The 23,019-nt window shown below is 41.6% G+C and overlaps 1 protein-coding gene across 5 annotated transcripts in view; it reads left to right on the top strand.

The window, feature by feature from the left end:
- ntrk3b (neurotrophic tyrosine kinase, receptor, type 3b) overlaps window positions 1-23,019 on the top strand; it is a 172,838-nt gene that overhangs the window by 45,787 nt on the left and 104,032 nt on the right. For all 5 annotated transcript variants that reach the window (XM_084003337.1, XM_084003336.1, XM_084003335.1 and 2 more), the window contains exon 4: window positions 21,088-21,156. In XM_084003337.1, coding sequence (XP_083859463.1) covers window positions 21,088-21,156 — 69 coding nt within the window. The remainder of the gene's footprint in view (window positions 1-21,087; window positions 21,157-23,019) is intronic.

Here is a 23,019-nt window from a genome sequence, read left to right as displayed (position 1 = left end):
CGTTTTGATGATCTGGCTGTGCTTCATTTTACCAACAGAGAGGCGAGTTTTAATTTCAGACAGGTAGAATAGCAGGTAGCTCTGTGGTTGTTGATGTGTGCAGAGGTAATACATTTACTTGTTGCATTAAATGAGGACTATCAGTCTCTGAAGAATCCTTCAGAATTCCTGGATAACAACATTTGGCCTCGTTCAAAACAATATTTTTATAATAATACGTTTTTTTCTTAAATGGATTCTTTAGAAAGTTCCCTAAGAGAGGTCCACATCAGATTCATGACATCATAATGAGAAATCCCACTCGCTTCCCATCGAAGGCGTGTGCCAGTTGATCCTTAATAGCCTAGTGAAATGCTTTGCCAATCCCCATAAAAGGGCATGAGACTGCAGGGCCGTGGACAGACACAGGAAGTGAGACATCCAAAAGGGCGGAGCACAGGCCTCCAAACGAGGTTCTCCTGCAGGAAGTAAAGGCCAAATGAGCTGTCGTATTCATTAGCATCAGTACTGGATATAAAATAATATTAAATTCTTTTACTCTTTAAGTGTTGAAGTGTTGCTGTGATGTTGATTTAATTTAAAAGACTTTCAGTGGAAACCTCTTATATTGATAAGCCTGGTGTGGGTCAAATTAGTTACTATAAGTGCATGATTATTTCTCATGCATAAGTAATGATACAGACCGCTTCACTATTTACTTAACTATTATTGACTGTTGTCAACACTTCTTTTTACTAAATGATAAAAAAATATATATTATTTTAAGTTAAATCTGACATTATACAGCTGTGGATTAATCTGTATATTTGTTAAAAACTGTGTGAGAGGGTTTTCAGAAGACATTTCCTCTTAACATTTGGTATATGAGGCTCATTATTAGACATGACCAACCACCTATTAGTCATCATTATTATAAATGGCAGACTAGGTAGCTGTTATCAATAATAATTGAATCAAATAAATTGATGTAATCTGTACCCACTGGGCTAAATTAGTCAATTATTCTAAATAAAACAAGGCAAGTTTATGTAGAAAATCACTTTGACTGAATTTAAATTGCAATCCTGGTCAGAAAAATGCAAGATATATTTATAGATATTTTTCTCTAATCACTAACACAGAGTATTACAGACTACACGTGTGTCATGATTTCAAAGTGTGCTTGCAGTGTGTTTAACCTGGATTGTTAGCATGTCTGCTGGTTTCGAGGACACACGTCCTTGGTCGCAACAGAGTGTGTATTGAGACTCTGCATTAAATGGCTTTACAGTCAAGATGGCGATTGATCTTAAAAATAGCCTCCGCATTTCACAGAAAAGAAAACAGAAAAGCAGTATTTGAGCCTCATACGGCAGCTGCGGAGATGAGACAGCTGGAGTCAGTGATAATTCTCCGAGGTGCTAACTCCCTGCCTCTCTCCAAATGTGAGACACTCTGAAGCGATGTTAGCAATCACGGCTTAAGACTCACTGAACCCTCTGATAATCATTCGAGCCTTCTCTCATAAATGTCACAGAGTGTGCCGCGCTGCACACACTCACATTCTGCTGTCATTATTACTGTCCACATCAGAGCTTTTTTTTTTAATTACACTCCCTTTACTTGAGTCTTTTTTACGGTCGTGTTATCCTTTTTCTTAAGTAGTCTGCATCTTTCTAATTCAGGCAATTCAATCAGAACCACGTTGGCCACAAGAAATGAGAAGAATGCGTGAATAAAATAAATTATTTCCGCTAGTTTTCATCTCAACACAGAATCAGATATGCCTCACGACTTTCCCTGCCACACAAACGGCAATAAACATGGTGATTAATAGACTGGATGGCTGTTCAGTCAGTCCTTGTGAAGGATGAATTTGTCACGGAAACGCTGATTGGGCGTTTCTCACCTCCGTTCTTGTCCCTCGTACCTCATAACACTGGAGATGAAATGGCACATGGCTTCGGTTACTGGGAGCCGTTGAGAGTTAGCATTATCTGCTAACATTAGCTGCACTCGAAGTGGGTTGTGAACTTCTCAGTTACTCTACTGTCAGTCCACCTCATCTTCTTCACTACTTAGTGAAGTTTGTTTGGTTCAGGAAAGTTCGTTTCAACTGTTTCGGTCAGTTATACTCGGCTCCACCCTCTCGTGTCACTTCTGGTTGCAAAAAACCAAGATGGCGGCGGCCAAAAATGCCAAACTGGTGGCCTTTGAACCATTCCGATGTGAGTTTGATGCCATTTACATATGCATATTTAACTATTTGTTGTTGTTGTTTGTTTTTGGTTTGGAGTATGTTTTTTGTCTGGCAAACACAAGCAAACTCACTCAGTGCTGAAGTGTGAGGGCTAATCCATTGCACCGCCTCCGCTGGACCGATCTGCTCCATTTTCTATTCAGCATTTGATATTCGACCAAGTTTTCCAGGTGCAGATTTAATACAAACCATTCAGCTCTGGCCGCCATTAAATCTGTTCCGCTAATGGTCCAATTAAACCTGAATAAGTTGAGGAAAGGCTATGGCACTTTAATTAAGTCATGTCAGCGTAGAGTGAAACATTGGCATCGCACTCCTGGGCTCCACAGTGGCCTCGCCGGCGAGCTCAGACTGGAGAGGACGGCTCTGGTTTGAATGCTCCTGTGCGATGATGAACACCGGCTTCACTCTTTGTCCTGCACAGCTTGAGGCTGCTTGCTTTTCAGCTCTTTTCACTAATCCTATAGATGCTCAGCACATTAATCCAGGTGGGGGGTTTTTTTCATGAAAATACCACGGAGCGAGAGAACGGAAAACTAAACAACACAGCATGATGTAGATGGAGCAGGAGGTCAATAACAGGCCACCATCGGGGAATACAGCACATCTGGTATGGTTGACAGGTATTAGATATTGATTGTTCCTTTCCTGCTTATTGGCCTGTTTTCATTATTTCCTCAAGAAATTGACTCCAGAGGGGAGGAACTACTAATGTGGTCGACCAGCCTGTTTGAAACATCTATTAACTGCATTTACTGAAGCCTGCGGCTTTGCACAGAATGAACAATACTTGGATTCATGATGCTGGCAATGTTGCTTCACCGCTTTGATCCAGGCTGAAATATCTAAACAGCTATTGGATGGATTCCCGTATAATTTTGCACACATATCGGTGTAGCCCAGATAATAAATCCCAATGATTTTGGTGATCCCTTGACTTTTCATTTAGCATCACAACCAGGTGCAAATTTTGATTTTTGCAATACTTTGGTTTATGGCCAAATACCTGCAAAACGAATGAAATGTCAGCATGCTAACATGCTAACAAGCAAGTGTGTGAGACTGTTGCCAAAAGCACAGCTGTGTCTAAGTACAGCCTCAGACAGCTTCTAGCTTGAATTTTCTTGTTAATCACTGTTCTCAACATAAAAGTGGAGCTGATACGGAGATTTAAGAGTAACTAACTATGTATTTCCAGGAAAGGCATGGCACAACATAACGTTTGACTGATCCAACCGTTGAAAAGATTAACTCACAACCTTCTATAGCTCTGTGCTACTAAAAGTTCAATCAATTAAACCTACGAATAGATCTGTAACTCCATCCATATAGGCAATGTGCATAGCAACATTTAAAAGCAGGACAGAGAGCACTTAGCTGCCATCTTTATGAAAACATCCACTGATTTATAATCATTAAACCTACCAAACTTTCATCCAGGTGGTTCATAAGCAAAAATTAGACGAGGGAGCTAGGCAACAAATAGGAGCCAATCAGATGCTATTGTGCCAATGTGAAGCTACCCCGTGCTGGTGGCACTATTGGTCTTGCTTACTGAATGTATTCTTTCTCATTTCACTTCAAAAGTTTTCTTATTATCTGTTTTTACATTAAGGTTTCTCAACATGAACCGTCCACCTCTCTTTCCCTAAGCTTCCTCTTCATTAAAAATCGTATTAGTATGCTCGTAGTCATCAGGTTGTTGCATTCAGTGGCAAAGGATACTGAACTTGGAAGCACAGAGTTATCCCTAATAAGACGTTTGGCGGAGTGCTCGCCAATGACCTCGGGGATACTGGGAGGCCCGGCTGTCTGAACTGTCTTCACCGGACCTGGATCTGCATGGCCCGCGGCCCTCCGTCTCCAGTCGGGCGATGGGAATTAAGATCTGGCAGCCTCGGCTGGGTCAAGGTGGCTTCCTGCTGTCTGAGACTCGCAGGGATGCCTGGCTCGATGCCAGCCACGTCGCCCCTGCCAGTGTAACAGTACCATCTGGCCTTGCTCCTCCTTCCACTCAGCCCGCCTCAAAACAAGTCAAGATGGCAGCCCCAGGTGGCTGTGCATGACAGCTATAGCAGAGGGGATGCTGGGAGCTGCTGAGAGTTGCTGTGTGGTAGTGGCAATCATCCAGGCAGGCCCGGGCTGGTGTTACAGGGTATAACCACCTCAACGCCTTCTGAGCTGCAGGACGGCGATGTAACAACCTGCCGGCCCCTCCACCACGCAGACCCCTGGTTGGGGGTTTCAAGTTCGCTTTGGATCAGCTGGAAGACGCTGGCAGACTGCCTGCACGATTTTAAGCTGCTGTTTTGTCTTTTGCTCCATTTCATTTCCTTTAATTTTAAGTTCTAGGACAAACTTCAATTGTTTCTGCAGGGGAGAGTGGCAACCTCCATGAGGTGATTCTGGACAACTGGTGGCTCTGAATACAAAATGTGTCAGGTTGGGAATCAGGATGAACAGCACAATTCAGGCACTCTTATAACTACGAGTAGGAAATTATTAAAGGCCTTATAGTGGATTAATCATTAAAAGTTTAATTTTTCATCAGGGCATTTAACAGACACACCAGATGTTACCACACCTAAGTGTGTGTATGTATTTGGTCCGCATACCTCTTCCATCAAAAATAAATTACACACAAAATAAAATAAACTATCAAACTTATTTTGTATTCCTGGCAAGTCTGGTAACTTAAGCAGCACACACAGGTTAACAATAGGCTATATTATCAAATCTTTCCAACTAAAACGATACTGAGTTAACCAGTTATCTTTTTTTTTTCTTCTTTTTTTTATCACTGAAGTGTGAGGAAAGCTTTTCCAAATCTGAAATTCAAATGAACGTTTTGGTCGGGCTAGCGGAGGTTCTTGCTACCACGATTCAATGCGCAATTAAAAATACAGGAAACCATGTTAAAACGGTACACTCACATTGGTGTATATGTTGAGAGATGGTTACAGAACCTGACAAGCTTCATCTATTCAAATATATATACTGTATATTTATGTCACTAAGTTCATAATATATTATTTTGTAGTGGCTGTAGAAAAACACCATCTGCTATAAACCACATCTTAATATTTGATATGTTGCTTTCATGGCTGTTAAATAGTGGATTGCTTCCTCTGTAGAATATTTCAAGCATGCTCAACTATAAGGAGCACAGCTGGCTCCAGTTCAGCTAATTCACTAAAACCTTGTATTCAAATCACATTAAACCAAATTGTCTGGAGTGAGAATGGCTCAGCGGTGGTGTTATTTAATTAATAGTGTTTGTCTGGACCTTGTGGGCGGGGTGAGCCATTGAATTGAGAGGAAGGAGTAAATTAAAATAGTAATGTGTTATGAGAAATTAGTCCCACATATTCTGTAATGTGCTCCTAAATAAGTGATTGAAAGCAGCATGAATGCTGTGAGACAAACAGAAAGACATTATGTTAATGAGGTTCGATAACATTACCCCATGATACATGTGGTTGCTTTCATTCGGTGCAATTTGATTCCACCTATCAACAGGTGCCGAAGTGGAAATCAATGTGGCACGTCGGTCTCACTCTGCAAGCACAATGGCTCCATTATAACCCGGCAGCTCCGTGGAAACTCTACATGCCCGCTGGTATGTCCTCCATATGTCGAATGTCGGCTTGAGACGAGACTAGAACTTAAGCTGAAGAGAGGTTTCCCAAAAGCATCATAACTCAAAGTTGCTTGTGACGTTCAAGTAGGGAAAAGGAAAGTACAACTGAATTAACACACAAATTCATTCCAAAATTGATTTGCACTATTGATCTGCCCATCATCTTTCCCCTCCGTTTTATCTCGCCCAAAAATATTAATCTCCTCTGGCTCAGACGCCATTTTCTTGCAAGCGTATTTTCAGCTTCTGTATCATCTCTTTTTTTTATTTATTTACTTTTATTTATTTTATGGTGTATGTTGTTTGCCAAGATCTTATACACACTAATTCAGAAATGATTGCAGAACGACATTCACAACAGATGACGCTCAATGTGTAGGATCTGCCACTGCTTTGTTTTAGTTGTAATATGAGCTTGAGAGGAAGGTGTGCCTCGAGCAGCTAAACCAAAGTTTGTTTTCCGAAACTGACTTTCATTCAATTCTCAACAGTAACAAAAATGAAATGAAATGGAAAGGGGAGTTGGGTGTGCATGACCATATTCAGGCTATGGTTACCTTTTAATGCTGTTTCAATAGTCAGTTTTATGCCTCCTATTCTGTGTTTTGTACATCCTCTTTCATGTTTTTTCTCAGTCTTTGACTGTTTGCATGAGGAGGACACAAGTGGGACAGAAAACAATAGAATAAAACGTTTTTTTTTTTAAAGTCAAGTGTCAAATGGTTCTAGCTTGTGCAAGAATAAACATTTCTTAATATAGCAAGACTGTTTTTTTAAGGCTTTAGTCAACATTATAGGTTAATGTTAAAAACCATTAAAATAATCCATATTTAGCGTGGTACTCGTTTGATATTCTGCAGCTTTCGTCCTCACAGAACAGGGTGATAAGTTCCAGGTGTGAGATTGAAAAGGTTGAACTGGTTCCCCAAATGCGACGCTTCCTCACAAGTGATGTCATCATCGTTGCCTCTTTTCATCTCTTGTCCCTTCATCTTTCACCCTTCTCCGCTCCCGCGGCGCTCGGGAGGAGTTTAAACCCCTCGCACCTGAGTCGATGTGATTAGCTCTCCTTCCCCGCTTCTTCAAACCACTGCTCATTACTGGGGACGCTGAGGAGACGCCACTCGGCCACAGCCGCCCCGATGTGCGATGCGTGGCAAGGCGGCGGTGTTGTTGTTTGGGGGGAGTGCAGGGTGATGAAAGGATAAATGGATCCTCCGGGCTAATGGAGGGAGACGGCCCAACCTGCAGCCCACTGAGTGGAGCCAGCTGTAACCGGGCCGAGAGGAAACTCTCCGGCTAGGCGGCGGAGCCGTTTTTCATGTTCTGAATGTGGCCGTGCTCATTTTACGCTGGCGAGAGCGGGAACGATACGGGTGTCACCTGCTAGGGGTTATGTTGCTTGAAACACGAGGTCTGTCCACCTGAAATGATCATTGTGATTCAGCTCACGGGGCCGCTGCGCTTCGCAGAGGAGCTGCCAGCTGTGTAGATGTTAGACCTGGAGACTGGTTGAGCTGACAAACACGCTGTTCACTAAATCTCTGCTTATATTTACTGACCATTAAGAAGGAGACACTTTGTCTTTTGCAGAATAAATTGACTCGCTGCTGCAGAGAAGGCATTTGATTTGGCAACGTTTACTGCCACCTTGTCAATAATCACTATAATTATTTTCACTTTGCGCCACTAAAGGTCCTTTAAACACCTCTTATTTAGTATATTTCTCTAGAATGGGACTACTAGACCAGAGCACAGTTATTTCCACCACTTTAATCTGCTGTTATTCTGCTTTTCTGAGCAAGTCTCAGTATTATAGTGGGAGTTGGTCATGCAATTAATTCCGATTGACTGCAATATTATTCATTTTGATGCAGTTCCTTGGTGAATTTTAGAAAATGCCTCTCGTTGGATTACTATGATAATTTCCTTTGAATAGAATTCCAGAAATGCTGCTCGGCGTTAAAACCTTTGCAGTCGCTGGTTTTCAGATTAACCTCTTGTTGTGTTTTTATTACAGTGCTCTTAACAATTGGTGTGGCTGCCTGTGTGTAAAGTTTCATTTGATCAATAAGGCTGCAGATTATGATGGTGTATTACGTCCACTGAAAGGAGGGAAAAATGGAACCGAGAGAGGTGGGCAATATTCCAAGATTACAAGTCGCAAATTTGCTACTTTATAAAGTTGCAGATTTGCTATTTTATTACCATGCTAACAACTGGCATCTATGCCAGCTAACTTCCCATGAATGTCGCATTTATTTTTCTAATTAATACAGTACAACGTGTGACAACGCATGGCTAAGGTCTTTAGGGTAATGGCTGTTAATGGTTATTGTTGGTTCATTTTACATGGGCCACATGTCATCTTATGGGTGTTTATTGATCGGGTGGTTGGGCTAAAATGCTAGCTGTAGCTTTCACTTGTTGTTCTAGCAATGGCAAACATCTGGTCAAGCAACGTGTTAACTTCCTCTGGGACCTCTATAATAAAGTAGCAAATCTGCGACTTTATAAAGTATGAAATTTGCGACTTTTTATACATATAGCCAATATAAACAAGTTGCTGGGATCCGCTAACACCGGATGTTTGCTAACAGCGAACGTTTGCCGTTGCTACTGTTAGAATTTTAGCTTATACCTGATCCCCCCCCTCCAAAAAAAAAAAAAAATGTCCATGTTATGTGTCTGCAATAGACGTCCAGGCTGTGGGTGGCAGGCCATCACTTTAAGATAACAACACATTACCTGAAGATGCTTATACGGTAAATCTTCATTCCCCACGCCTCCACCTACATTTCCATAAATTTGCATTGTTGTTGTGTTAGTAAGTGAGGCATTGGAAAGTTGAGTGTCCTTGAGGCCGGTGTTTTTGAGCCGTCAAGGAGAAACCGCTCTTCAGATTCAGTTCTTTTCTTACGGCTTCGTTTCTTTAATGAAAGGGGAAGGAGTGAAGACAGCCCTCATTTCATGCATCAGATTGTTAAAAGACTTGAAGGCGATAAAGCGTGTGCACTTGACACCTTCGGCCCCTGGCTGTCTGGCTCCTACACGTTACTGTATATGCAGTCAACAAGCTGCTTGGACATCATACAGGAAGTGTGCACTGAGCAGAGGCTTTCACAAGATGCAGTTAAGCTCTCTGACACCATGGAACAGTCTATTATAAAAAGACACAAGCCTGGCATGAAAACAGTTAGGTTTGAAGAAACATACGTAATGAGTGGCTCTTATTTATATTGTATAGGTCTGTCTCTCTCAGACAGTATCTGTGTTTTGTCTCCTAACAGATGTAATTAAAAACCTTCTTGCTGCCGTTTTTCTCCCAGTTTCCACAGTAACCAATACTCACACATTATGGCGAGATGCGAGAGGCTACGTTACACCACAGCCATAGAAGGGAGGCTTGCTTATAGTAATGGAGAATCTTTCATTAATTTCAGAGTGCGGGCAGCCTGCTATGTTGGCAATGGCTCACACTGACATTGCATTGGCTTTACATTCCTGATACTGTAAAAGCAATCAAGCGCAAGCCTCAATAGCTGATTGGTGCATTCATCTCCTTACAGCGCATTTAATTAACTCAAGATAAAGTTGCCGTTAGTGTATTGATGATGCACATGAAATCATAAAATGAAAAGTGATGCCTGCGGGCTTCGATGTCCAATTCACAAAAGATGATACATTTTTCAACATGACAGTCTACAAGGGGGTCATTTGTAATCTAATGCTGTTTATTAGCGTCTGGACTGTTATTTGTGGCGATGTGGAACACGCTCACTGCTATAGAAGTAAAACAGCATTTTTGCTCCTGGATGATATACAGCAGTGGTAGAAAGAAACTTTACTGCAGTACTTTACTCACTTTGCAGGAGGGAATTTATTAAACTTCTACTTGTACTTTCACAGGAATTCCATTGACAGGAATATTGTACATTCTACTCCACTTGGGTTATTTATTTGACAGATTTAGTGACTAGCTAATTTATAGATGAAATTTCAAATACAAATCATAAAATAAACATGTATACGATGTATTCTTGCAGATAGAAAATCCCAATGGCAGTAAAATGCCACTTAGTCATAAATGCACTTATGGGTGATACTGTATAGTGTCATGCTGATGTGGCCATTTTCCTGCATTATAGTCATTTTATGGATTGAACTCACCCTCAGTTGCATTCTGTGTTTAGTGCTAATTAACAGATGTGTCCATTGAACCTGATAACATATGCAAACATAGCATTCAGCTTTAAGCATATTTATGCAGAAGCCTTACGGAGCTGAAACAGCATTTGAAGAGTATCTCTGGTCCGCACTGTGATGTGATCATGTTGGGATACATTTGATTTATCGTTGAAGTTTTTGATTGATTGATGGATGGAGGTCATTGTAAAATTAGTTGGAATTGATTGGTACTAACTGATATAAGCGGGCTCACAGCCTCACAGCAAGAGGGTCCTGGGTTTGGTTCCCGGGTCGGGTTCGGGTTCCTTCTGTGTGGAGTTTGCATGTTCTCCCTGTGTGAGCGTGGGTTCTCTCCGGGTTCTCCGGCTTCCTCCCACAGTCCAAAGACATGCAGGATGGTATAGGTTAATTGATGACTCTAAATTGCCCATAGGTGTGAATGTGAGTGTGAATGGTTGTCTGTCTCTACATGTCGACCCTACGATGGACTGGTTACCTGTCCAGGGTGTACCCTGCCTTCACTCAATGCTCAAGCCCCCCCGCAACCGTGAATACAGGATAAAGCAGTAGATCATGGATGGATAACTGATGTGTGTCATGTTTTGTCTTCCAGGAATAAAAAAAAACATAAGGTTTTGTTTATTGGGGGGCATATTTTGTTAAGGTGCAAAAATGACCAGTGATGTGATCTAATAGGGTTGAAAAGGCATTTTTCCTTTCCAAACGTTTCTCTTGGAACTTTGAAGTTGAGCAAGTCTGCAGTAAAAACTGTGATTTCTACATAGGTCACCCTGCAGCTTCTGACAGATGCATTCGATCCCCTCGGTCCACATCTAGGTGATAAGAGCTTTGATTGCACAGGCCTTCAGTACTCCTAAGAGTTATGTCCGTTGTCTTCCAGCTCCCATGGCTGTTGCCTCTATTATTGGTGGAGATAAATAATCATTGTGGCAAAACAGACAGAAACAAGGGCCAAGCCAGTGGCTCGATAGAAATGCTTTAATTAAACAATGCTCAACCCGGATCCCTGGACTGTGGGATTACAAATGGGCACACGTAGGATCCCAGTGTTGCAGTCTGGTCTGGCCTGGCTGCCCTGGATTTGAATTGATTTTGATCACTTCTCTAACACCTTTGGATTATGACTAAAAATGCGCTCACTAAAGGTATCAAGGCATCAAAGGCACAAAGTAATCGTCTTTATTTTATGGATAAAAAATTACTGGAGGCCAATGTGGTTTGAACCCAATATCCAAAATGTCCGGGTCTTGAGATGTGTTATTACCTCTGGCCAAACACATGGGGAGAGTACTTTCCCATTACGGAAGCTGACATTTCACTATTTAGCAAACAAATACCAACACGGATGTATTTGCTATCATCATGCTGTGAGTTGCCTGCTTGCCGGAAAAGCACTCTGAGAAACAAGAAAGGCTGAAAATGTTTCCACAGTCATCTAGAAAAATACTCCCGGGTGTCCTTATTGGTGTTTTAATCAACTCTAACATTTTATCGATTTCAGCAAGAGGCATTTCATAAAGCAACAGGCCAGAGTAGGTTGGCAGTGTGTACCTTCAGCTGAACAAGCAGCAAACTTCTCTCCATGGGAACCATGAATCAGAAAACACTCCTGCTTTCTTTTTTTTTTTGTACTGCATTCCGTCTGAGGCGTCATATATTTCATATCCATAATTAACGAACGCAATCTGAATTATGGCTAAAAGATTCACGTCTACCTGTGGCAATGCTGTCAGCCCATGGCAGCTCTGTCCCGGCTTGTCTCATTAGATTGATGACGTTTTTCATTACATTACCCCGTCGATATTAACATCTCCATCCCCTATCTGGAAATAATAATCAGAATCGTGGCTTTAAGGCTTCGCTCTCTTGTGTCTCGGAACGGTGACTCACACCTCTACCTTGCAATCGGCGGCGTAGACGAATGACTGTGTACAATTATTAATTACAAACTGACACCGCAGATGATATTGCGGGGATACATTGCAGTTCCTAATGCGCCAACCTGACTCTGAGCTTGGATGTAAGGTGCCTTCCCTGCTGACTCATAGCCGACTATTTTTCACTTCATCCCCCTTTTCATTCATCTTAATAACCCTTCGCTATCACCTAATGCTCAAATAGCACAAAAAAGGCTGTTCAGAGATTGGAATCAGCCAAACAATGCTGCTACACGCAGTGTCATTTGATAGTGTTATTATACTGATAACAGGATTCATTAAGACATACTGAAAAGGCAGGATTAAGTCTTTATTAAAAGCAATCTTTCTTCGTCATTCACAGCTGTTGCTGGAATGAAAGTTTCAGCTATGACGGGTTGTTAATGTTCATTTTAATGAGTCACCATAAGGCCTTTGTTTACAGAAATGATTGGGCTGAAGGTAAAGTCATCTAGTCTTAAATAGTGATTGATTCATGTAGCGAAGCTTTTTTTGATCCCCTGACCTGTCTTCTGTTGCCCTCGTCAGATTAAAACTAAGACGTATGACAAAACACCTTCAAACGAATGACGGATCTTCTGCTGTACTATTTAGTGTGAATTGGCTAATGTTAGCATGCTAATACACTAGACTAATATGTTACTGGCTAGTAATCAGTATGTTAATGTGAGCATGTTAGCCTTAAGCTTAGTGTGGCTGTAGACACTTAATGACCTGCATCTTCAGACCAACCCGTTCTTACCCCCAAATCCTCGAATACCGCTGCTTTATTACTTTATTACTGCTTATTATTACTTAGAATCTGATACCAACGCGCAGAGGCATCCTTAAGCACCTGTATGAGAAGCACCAGGCTTTCTACTAACTCCAAATAAAACCGTCCATGTCTTCACTAGACCAAGAGTAACTGAAACCAAATCACGATATTTTCCTAAATTCCTCAACCAGATAAGTAAACCTAAAATCTGAGACTGTATCCATGCAAGGAGAAAACAAAAAACATGTTTCCTGTGAACAAGGAAGTTTATATGAAAAGAACAAGCGGAAACTGAAATGTCCAAAAGTGACGCGAGAGAGGAACATCATCCTTGGAAGGGTCACTGCCCAGAATGTGTCTTTGTGAAAGCACACCGAGGTGCATTTAGAGGCGACACAAATGCATACAATTCAATGTCAGTGGATAGAAACGAGATGTGTATTGGCCTTGGGGGGATATCAACTGAAAATCATCCACAAGAAAACAATTAACTTTCACAAAATATTTGTTTTCATGCTGTACACCATAACACTGCCATGCTGTTTATCATCCTTCCATTGCACGTTATCCAAACCGTTGGACTCATTAGAACAGCTGAGGGTTATGTACTTTGCTCAAGGGTGCTTTGATAGAAGTTCCAGTTTCGTGTTGTTTAACCCCGATCGGATGTGGAGAAGGAACAAACGGGTTTAAAAGCAGATGAGAGGAATTGTGCTGCGAGATTTGCGCGACATGTGCAAGCGTATACCATAACCAGAGGATTTTCCTGAGATTAAAGAATCAACTATTTTTATCCCTCTTCCCCAGAGCTAACCCTACCTATGCTCGGTGCAGATTTCGGGTGAATAATATTCTCAATTATAATGAAGCGGGTGGGTGTTTGAAGTTTCTCCTTGGCTGTTTTGACGAAATGAATTCCATATGGTGCCTCAAACACAATTTATGGATCATCCTCCCCCACTGATTCCAATGATTGAACTGCCTAAGGGGAGAGATTTTGAGCACATTCACTCTTATTCCTTTATCAATAATACTATGCGAGGCTCGTCTCACTGAAGCACATCCATCAGTGGGATACATCAGTGAGATGTATTTATTCTTTTTCATAAATGATTCACAGCTTTTCCTCGTGGTGGATTAGTGGTAGACCAATCTGAGGTGTTTTGATAGGACAGGACATTCGAATGGGAATATAAATATCAGTAGGGGATGTTGTTGATGGAATAGAATAGAATAAACTTTATTGTACGGCCGGGGAAGGGACATTATCCTCCGTCTCAGCCATGAAATAATTCCCAAATGTTTGAGCTTCACCAGAGGGTAAACAGGAAAACCAGTAACTGGAGGTTTATCAATGATGACAGGTGATTGTTTTCTACCTGGGTAATAACTAGGGGTGTAACGGTACACAAAAATCTCGGTTCGGTACGTACCTCGGTTTTGAGGTCACGGTTCGGTTCATTTTCGGTACAGTAAGAAAACAAAATGCAAAATATAAATGTGCTAGTTGTTTATTACTTTTGTGCTTTTAACAGTAGGAACATGCACTGGAGCTAGAATGCTGCTCAAAAATATTTATTTAAAAAATAAAAATAAATAAAAATAACAGACTGTTTCTTTAAAAAAAATATTTTCTCCATCTGATGTGCAAAATTGAACAGGGCAGGGAGAGGCTGTTTAAATGCGGTGGGGAGCTGTGTTTGAACGTTACGCTCGTCTTTCTCCTCGTTGTAGCGATGTTCACGTGGGGGTGGTGCCGTTTCAAATGCGTCAACAGGTTTGACGTGTTGCCAGAAACATACCCGACCTCACATGAACAATGTCGGCAAACCGCTTTCCCGAAGTGTTCCCAAACGGGAGACCTTAATGTCGCGGGAGGGTCCTCCAACTCTGGCTTGTTGCCAACGCTAGCGGCATTAGCCATGACGTCCGCTACGACTGCTGTTTATTGTGTCGCGGTGTGCGCAACTGCGCATGTGCGGCTGCAGCATGCTCCACACATGCGGTCCTCTACTTAATATGTCCGTATGGAAACTCGTTCGGTACGCCTCCGTTCCGAACCGAGCACCCCGTACCGAAACGGTTCAATACAAATACATGTACCGTTACACCCCTAGTAATAACTGTAAACAAATGAGACATTCACTGGACTTCTGCACTGCATTTTATTGATAATGTGTCCCCAGGTTAGAGTTTGCCAAAATCATCTGGTATTTCTTTTAACATAAAGGAGATTATTTCATCTAGTTGTTTCATCCATTGGTAATATCACTGTTTTTCAAATGAGATTTTGTGCATTTCATGCCATTTTTGATAGCAGACAGTACAGAGAAACAGGAAGTAAGGGGAGACACAGAATGACATGCATCAAAGGACATGGGCCATAAGGGCAGGTAACTTAAGTGTGACTTCGGTGTTTTTCAAACTGACCCTATTTTCCTGTTTTTGTGACCTATTTCTCAATAGCGGACAGCAATTTTTTGAAATTGGTCCAGTATTGAGAGAGAACAAATCGAGTCGATGACAGCCTAATTGGGTTGCAAAGTTAATGTTGACGACAACTCCTCACCATCAATGTACATCCACTAAAAGTGCTTGTTTTTTTTCACCCTACTCTTCACTGGTTTCAAGTCTCCCTCGTAAATGATGGTCCTATTTAGAGGAAAATAGATGATAAAGCAAGGTATTCTCTAGATTTGATTGACAAGTCGCTACCACTGTGTTGTTGGGTCCGGAGTTGTGTTTGTCTTACAGTTTTAACCTTTTTTACAGTATTCAGTTCATGATTCACATGGTTTACTCCACTCAGCATTTGATTGTACTTAGCTCTGCCCTTCTCGTGTCATTTGTGGTTGCGAAAAGGCCAAGATGGTGATGGCCGAGTGCAGAACCTGGGTGATGCCACTTATATAACCCTGTTTAGCATTCTCCCTCAACACTGAACCACTTTTAAAAATGGTTGTCCCCATTAGTCATTTAGACACAAGAAAATAGAAATATAGGGCCCAGGTTGTGTAAAAGGGAATCACTGTTTGAATAAGTGCCATTGAGTTGTATAGTAAGAAAGTGGCGAGCAGCTACTGAGGTCATGTTGAGACATGTTTTTACTAGTTTCCTGTGGAATTATATATATACATATGGGATGATACTTTTGTGTCCAATGCAAATGCAGGAAGTAGAGGTAGCGGCTGGCTTATAGCTCAATGAAAGGTAAACCTGTGAAGGTCAGGGTGGTGGGTGGGCATAGAAATCAGATTTAGTGTCCTTTCTCTTTAAAGGCTTTTTTCATTCTTTTTATATGAATCACACTGACATCACTTTATTTTTAACCTTAGCCGTACCTTTTATCATAGTTCAGTGAGAGTCACATTCTGCAGTGCTTCTACATTTTCTACAAGTAGTTTGGTTTGAACAGACTACACTTTTTAAAGAATCCGAGCAGCAACTGGGAGACACATTTTGCATTACCTCTTAACAACACTCAACAACCCTATAAGCATCAACACATAAGGTGGAGGTTTATGAAAATGCAGGGACGGGAATGTTCGTATGTGAATTGAGTTTGAGTGAGTTCTGTTTCAAAGGTGGTGCCTGCAGATAATGTCTTCTAAGGGCTGAAAACATGAACGAATAAGGCTCAGGATATGTGAAAAATGTGCCATTTTTCAGCCTGTGACGGAGGCATAGCCGGTATAGTGGTATGCATATCAACATACATTCGGTATTGCTGTGCGCATTCAGGCAGGATACATGGAATGGGTTTCATCTGTAGGATGGTGCATTGGACCAGTGGACAATGAGATGCATAGTTGCAGTGGGTGGGATGAAAAGCATGAAATGAGTTCAGGCAGACACGTACAGAGGACCAGGCGGTGCATGAGCAGACCCATGCAGGTGTTATTGGGAGCTAACACGTGTTTTTATAGATGACCTTCCGACTCTATAGGAAAGTCTCAGGGTGGTAATAAGTTCCACCTCTGCAAAGGATGGCAAGTCATTATTTTTAGGAATACCTTGATAAGCGGGAAACGCTTTGATGTTGTTGGCACAGGATCAACATAATAAACATCGAAGCACCTTCGAAACCTGAACGCTCACATTCAGTCTTCTTGTGGAGAGTGTTTCCAGGTAGAGAAGGATGGTTTCTTGCTGGTTTGATGAACAAAAAGCTTGAATGTGAACTAGACAAGACTGCAGGCTGAATCACTGTTGTGTTGCATTAGTGAGAGAAGCAGAGTGTGTACGTATTTTCATAAAACATGCATTTAATGTAGTGGTGTAATTATACTTTTAAGTTATCAAAAACACAATATTCTCTGAATTATACACTGCACTGCCAGTTTCCTGAGACAAGAGATGGCCTAGATCAAAGTACTCCTTCCTTTATATTATTAATGCAACAATATTTCATAAACTGCACATGAATGCTATGTAAGGAAAAGCTCCCTTCTCTAAAATGTCAGCCTTCCAGGGCTGAAGAAAAACAACTTTCTTTTAAGATTGACACCCATGATATTTTATAAGTTAGACGTCATATTTTAAATGCCGTTTTTTCTTTTTCCTTGCGTCTCAAGCTCGTCTGTGTTCCTCGTAACATTAACACAAAGGGCTCGGAGACTTTTCAGGGAATTTCACGCTGTGGAAAATGAACAGAGCACGGGACGCCATTCGTTTATGTTTGCTGCAGCAAACATTAGCTGCTTCTGCTCAGCTTGACAGATGACGACTAGATTTCACGACGTCCACACTGCTCATCCGTTGCGACACCTTGCTCCGTGGCTGTCTGGTTCCCCTCCGCGTGGTCCTGAATGTCAATCTGCAGAGCTCCCCCACACTCAGACAGTAGCTACCAGTGATGCTGCACTAATTAGCCAACCCTCTGGAGTAGCCGAGCCCTCCCAGTGGCATCTGTGCCAAACAGAATTATTAAAGAAGGAGGGAGGAGGAGTCGCACCTCCTCTGCAGAGGAGCAAACACCCGGGTTCAGTTTAGCATTCACTTCGTCGCCCTCTGGCTGGGGAGCCGACGCCGTCATCAATATTAACACCTAGATACATCCGTCGCCCAAACGCACATTTTTTCACCCCGATCTAATGAAAATTTCATGCGAATCACATAATTCCTTATTCAAATGAGCACAGTCTGGAGATGATCTGTGGTGGCTCGGTGACGGAAAAAGGAATTGGATGCTGGTCCTGTGTCTGTTTTAACAGTGTGTCTGCTGAGTGGGTATAAGTCTTACCAGGCCTGAAAACAGTGCTGCCTCTCTTCCAAATAGATGACTTTTCAACATCAAAATTTTTAAATTTAATAATCAAAAATCAAAGCCCCCCTCCTCCACAGCGCTTGGCCTTCCTCACCTCCTGTCTCTTGGCATTCTGTTGGCTTTGATGGCTTGTTTGCTGATTTGTTTATACATTTATTAATTAATTTACCCTTACCAATCCAATTTTAGCTGACATTTCTTGCCGAGAAGCGAAGGATGACCTTTGAAAACAGAACACTTCCTGCCAGAGATGTGAAGGAGGTCTCACTCTCTCCTCTCCTCTCCTCTCCTCTTCACTTATCTATCTTCAATGAAACCATTTCTATTTGGCGCTTAAGGCTCATGAGTATCTTTTAAGTATTACCTTGGCTTTCACAAGTATTAACATGCATTTTATTAGCCTTTGTAAATTTCAGTATCTCTATGAGCTTAACATAAGAAACTGGCATAAGTGAGAAGTGAGATAAGACAATATCTGAATTGAACAATCATGTAAAGACTGAATTAGCATGAATGCAATTAGCATGCATGCTGGAAACAGCTAGCATGGCTCCCACCAACAGTCACAGCGTCTCCCTCCCAGCTCTTCTAACACTCACTAAGTAATACCCTATATCTCCTTTGTTAATATGTACAATTATCAAAGTGTTAACATTACAAATGTAGTTTTATGCTAACATAAGCTAACTGGCTGCTCACAGTAACTTAGCATCCAGACATGAAAGTGTTCTCATCTAACTGAGTAAGAAAGCGAATGAACATGTCAACCTATGGCTTTCAATGTGTCCGTTAAAATGTGATGTAATCAACAAGAATACTAATTTGTTTAGCATTCTTTGTTGTTTTCTAGCAACCTTAACTAATGTTAACTGGAAACTGGTTAACATTAGTTTTTTTTAATCCATCACTGAATGAGGGGGAGGCAGATTTCTTTATCTTTATCTAGCGAAGGGTCACTGTCACTATTTTTGCAAAACTTATATGGTGCATGCATGCAGCAGCAAAGTGAACACATTTAAATAAACTGACATTTAGTTGTACAGTTCAGATCAGCCTAAATGTACTCCTGCACATGTAGCCTGGGTGTTCAGCAACAAAGAAGAATCCTGCTTTTGTTAGATTTGTGATCTTTGGTATTAAAATCTTGCATTGCTGATCGTTGATCCTTTCTCCAGAGACCCTCAGGGATCCTTGAGGTGTTTCAGGAGTCCTGCAGGTGCGGGGTCCCAGGAGTTCTAAAAAAAAGGAAGGGCTTTTATCTTTGAATTCCCTCATGCAGAATAATTTAAAGGCCTGATTGCAATTATGAAACAACCAAAACTTCTGATGAGGCTCTGTGGCCCGATGTGCGTCTGTTTGGAAGTCTGGAGTCTAACTTATGTATATTAGCAGATCTATATTGAGGTCCGTCATTTGACATCTGTCTTTTTGGAGATCTGTGGTCTAAATGTGCCTCTATTTTGGGTGCGATTTGACGAAAGCGTTGCGCGGCACTGCTCTACATCACCTAATGAGCTGCTGTTTGCTCGCCTACCTGCACTCCCATCTCTCTGTAATGTATTCTTTCCTTCAGTGTATAATACAGCCCCCTAGGGACCGCACGTTTTCTTTGGGAGGTTAAAATTTCATGCAGCTTCACATAGTCTAACACATGTCCCCCGTATTCAGAGCAGCAATGCATTTGCACAGACGTATACATTTCAAGGTGACAATAGTGTGTGAGTGATTTTGTGCAAACGTACTGTGTGTGTGTGTGTGTGTGTGTGTGTGTGTGTGTGTGTGTGTGTGTGTGTGTGTGTGTGTGTGTGTGCGTGTGTGTGTGTGTGTGTGACGTGTGCATGTTCAATTGCATGTCTGCATGCGTGATATTACAGGAAATAAGAAAGACCTGCAACATCCTGAGCTGCCTGTTGCCATGGCGACACTTCTGGTAACAGGAGTGTCTAATAGGTCTTCCATACAAATTAGAGTAGAGTATGCACTTAAATAGAAATTATTAATAGACCATAAATATTTCTTGCTGTTCAGGTGTATAGGCTACTACTATATATTGATCCATAATGGCATTTTTTTTTATTTTCTACTCTCATCTTATGTTGTTTATACCATTTATTTGAATATGTTTGATGGGGTTCTTGTCTTCTGCCTTAGTATGTTACATCTGTCACACATTTATATTATCATTTTTCTTCATACGTTAATAGTTTGTGTCACTCATGATGTAAAACATGCCTCCTGATATATATTCTCATGCTATATGCTTAATCCTGGGCGTGTCACTTCAGTAAGTGGTTGAATGTATGGCTCCTCGCTGCCCTTATAGATACTGTGAGCTGCGATATGAGGTGTCGTGTTCCAGTAATATGCAAAGCATGTGAGTCATTAACCGAGCGCTCCGGCAAAGCCTCAACGAAAGCAGGCGATCAGATAGAACGTTACTGTTTCATCTTCCTCTCATGATAATGGGATTTGATAGTGTACTTTATGACAGACCGCTGTGTTAATGCTCTCATGGAGATGTTGTATCTCTTAATAACTGCATCAAGAAAATGTCTTGCGTTCTTATTTAAACTGATTCACGGTTCTGGTCAAATCACTTGTAGGTCTCTGGCTATTTACTATTGAATTTAGTGGCTTTCTGAGCCGGAGGGGTTCCTTAAGTCAATTGAATTATTTGACTTGAAAGCGGTCAACTTTCTTTTATTGAGTTGGCTGAGCCCTGAAGCTCCACACAGCCAGGCCTGTTTCCCTTTCTTTGTCAATAGCACTTTGCCTTATTTTCAGCCATTAATGCGGCCCTGTATAACCAGCCCCCCATGCTTATTCTATTTCATTTTAGTGGAAATTGTTTGATTTCACTGAGATAAAACGTTAGAAATGACCCACAGAAAGATTTGCTAATTGGGTTTGTGAAGGTGACGTGAGTGGTGAGGAAACGGGACGAGACAGAACAGACGTGACATCAAGCAAGAGACAAGAAACAATCCATATAAGATTAATTTGTTTAACTTTGCCTGTGTTTTTCTCTCTCCTCTGCAGAAACTTGTCAAAGAATCCTCTCACCACTCTGTCATGGCAGCTCTTCCAGCACCTCCAACTCTCCGAGCTGTAAGTCTTCTTCCCTCGTCTGATCTCTCTCGCTGGCTTTTGTTTGTATTTTATTAGAGCAATTCATCATCGCTCCCCGCACACTATCTGCCTCAATACAAATTGTCTTTGTGGCGTGCCATTATAATTCCTGTCTTTGTTGTACAAAACCCCCAATTTGTCTGAACACATGTACGAGACTGAACCTATAGGCGGCAGAGTGGAACTGTGATCTTATAAGTCATTTGTTGACTTAATTAAGGCGCACAAAGGAAATGTAATGGTCTGGTAGGAGGAGGCTGTCTAACCCCATTTGCTCGTCTGTTATGAATATTTTAGCGATCATTGTGTTTATGGAATGAGTTTGCTCTTTCACCACCAGGAAGAACATTGCGATGGCGACACGCTTTGTAATTTACACGTCATTACGCCTGTCAGCACTGTCCATCATTTGAACCTTCGCAGGCCGCCGCTTCCTGCGCCTCCTGGCATATAGAGCTGAGGTATAGCAGGATGTGATGCGGGACTATTTCGAGTAGGCCTCCTTATTGTGCTATTTTCAGAGGCAGAAGCGGGGCAGGTCCGCTGAGAGGACGGCACAATGCTGATCCGGGGTAGTCCCGCTGCTGTGCACTCCCCGCAGCGGAGCAGAGGGAAAGCCCCTACTTATATTAACATGATAGTTTTTTTTGGGCATTTAGCTTACGCTGTCATGATCCCGAGGAAAAAACATATCCCTCGTACACATAGGACCCGCTGATAGAACAGAACGCTCATTCTTATCCATCATGTGTAGGCAGCGACTCTCAGCGGACCCCATACCAGTGTTACACAAGTGTCGTCTCGCTGTGGGCCCTCAGCAGAGGCAGATGGGTCTCTGAAACCTTCATCGTGCCTGTTATTGGGTTGTGAATTTCATTCTTCACTAGACTGTACAAGTTCTGTACTTGAGTCGTCTCACCAGCTGTCAATTTCTGTTCCTGGTAGGAGCTGGTTTGGCCTTTAGCTTCTCTTATTGCTTCCGCTCCTCTGCATTAAATCCCATGCTTCTGTATGGAAGCAACATGCTATGTGATATATATTCAGTGATGGGAAAAGGTATTCATATACTTTAACGGACAATATCACATATCAAGGTCACAGATAGAATATAGCTTTCTGCTTTATAGACTTAAAGTTGAGCTGAAATGAAAAAAGTTATGACAAAAATCTATTTTGTCATGATTTTATGGCAAAATCCAATAATTGTTTCTTCCTGGAAAATATATTATGACGTGTGCTTCGTCAGCTAGTGCCAGCTCGTCGACCAGTAATATCATGACAGATCTAAGGTCGTCAGCTAATATTTTCATTGATCAAATCAAAATCCTCCCGACATGATGTCCCGCCTGCGGATCTTGTTTTGAGATACTCTTGAAATGACGTCATACACTTCCTTGCACTGTTCACGATTAGACACATTTGAATGAGAATCTGTTGGTGGGTTGTTTGTTTACTGCCGATCCATTTAATCCTCATACAGCCCTGATTAAGCTCTCTCTCTGTGTGTGTGTGTGTGTGTGTGTGTGTGTGTGTGTGTGTGTGTGTGTGTGTGTGTGTGTGTGTGTGTGTGTGTGTGTGTGTGTGCGCAAGTCTTAATAAATAAATCAGTGTGTTATCTTATTATTTGATTATTAATGTATAAATAGAAGATGTAATCGTTTTAATTCAGTTTTATACTACAATCGTGTATAGAACGTGCTGAACATTTGTGTCAGTTACTTTTTCACCACTAAATATACACTCATATATGATGCAGCTGTCATCATTTTTGACAAGAAAACCAAGATCAGAGCATTTTGTCAGAGCCAATGAAGAGCACAGTAGAGTTCATTACTTCACATT

Source organism: Eutrigla gurnardus (assembly GCF_963514095.1).
Source record: "Eutrigla gurnardus genome assembly, chromosome: 1".
NCBI classification, from domain to species: Eukaryota; Metazoa; Chordata; class Actinopteri; order Perciformes; family Triglidae; genus Eutrigla; species Eutrigla gurnardus.
The sequence above is the reverse complement of the archived record's forward strand: the minus strand, read 5'-3'. Positions and strand labels throughout refer to the sequence as shown.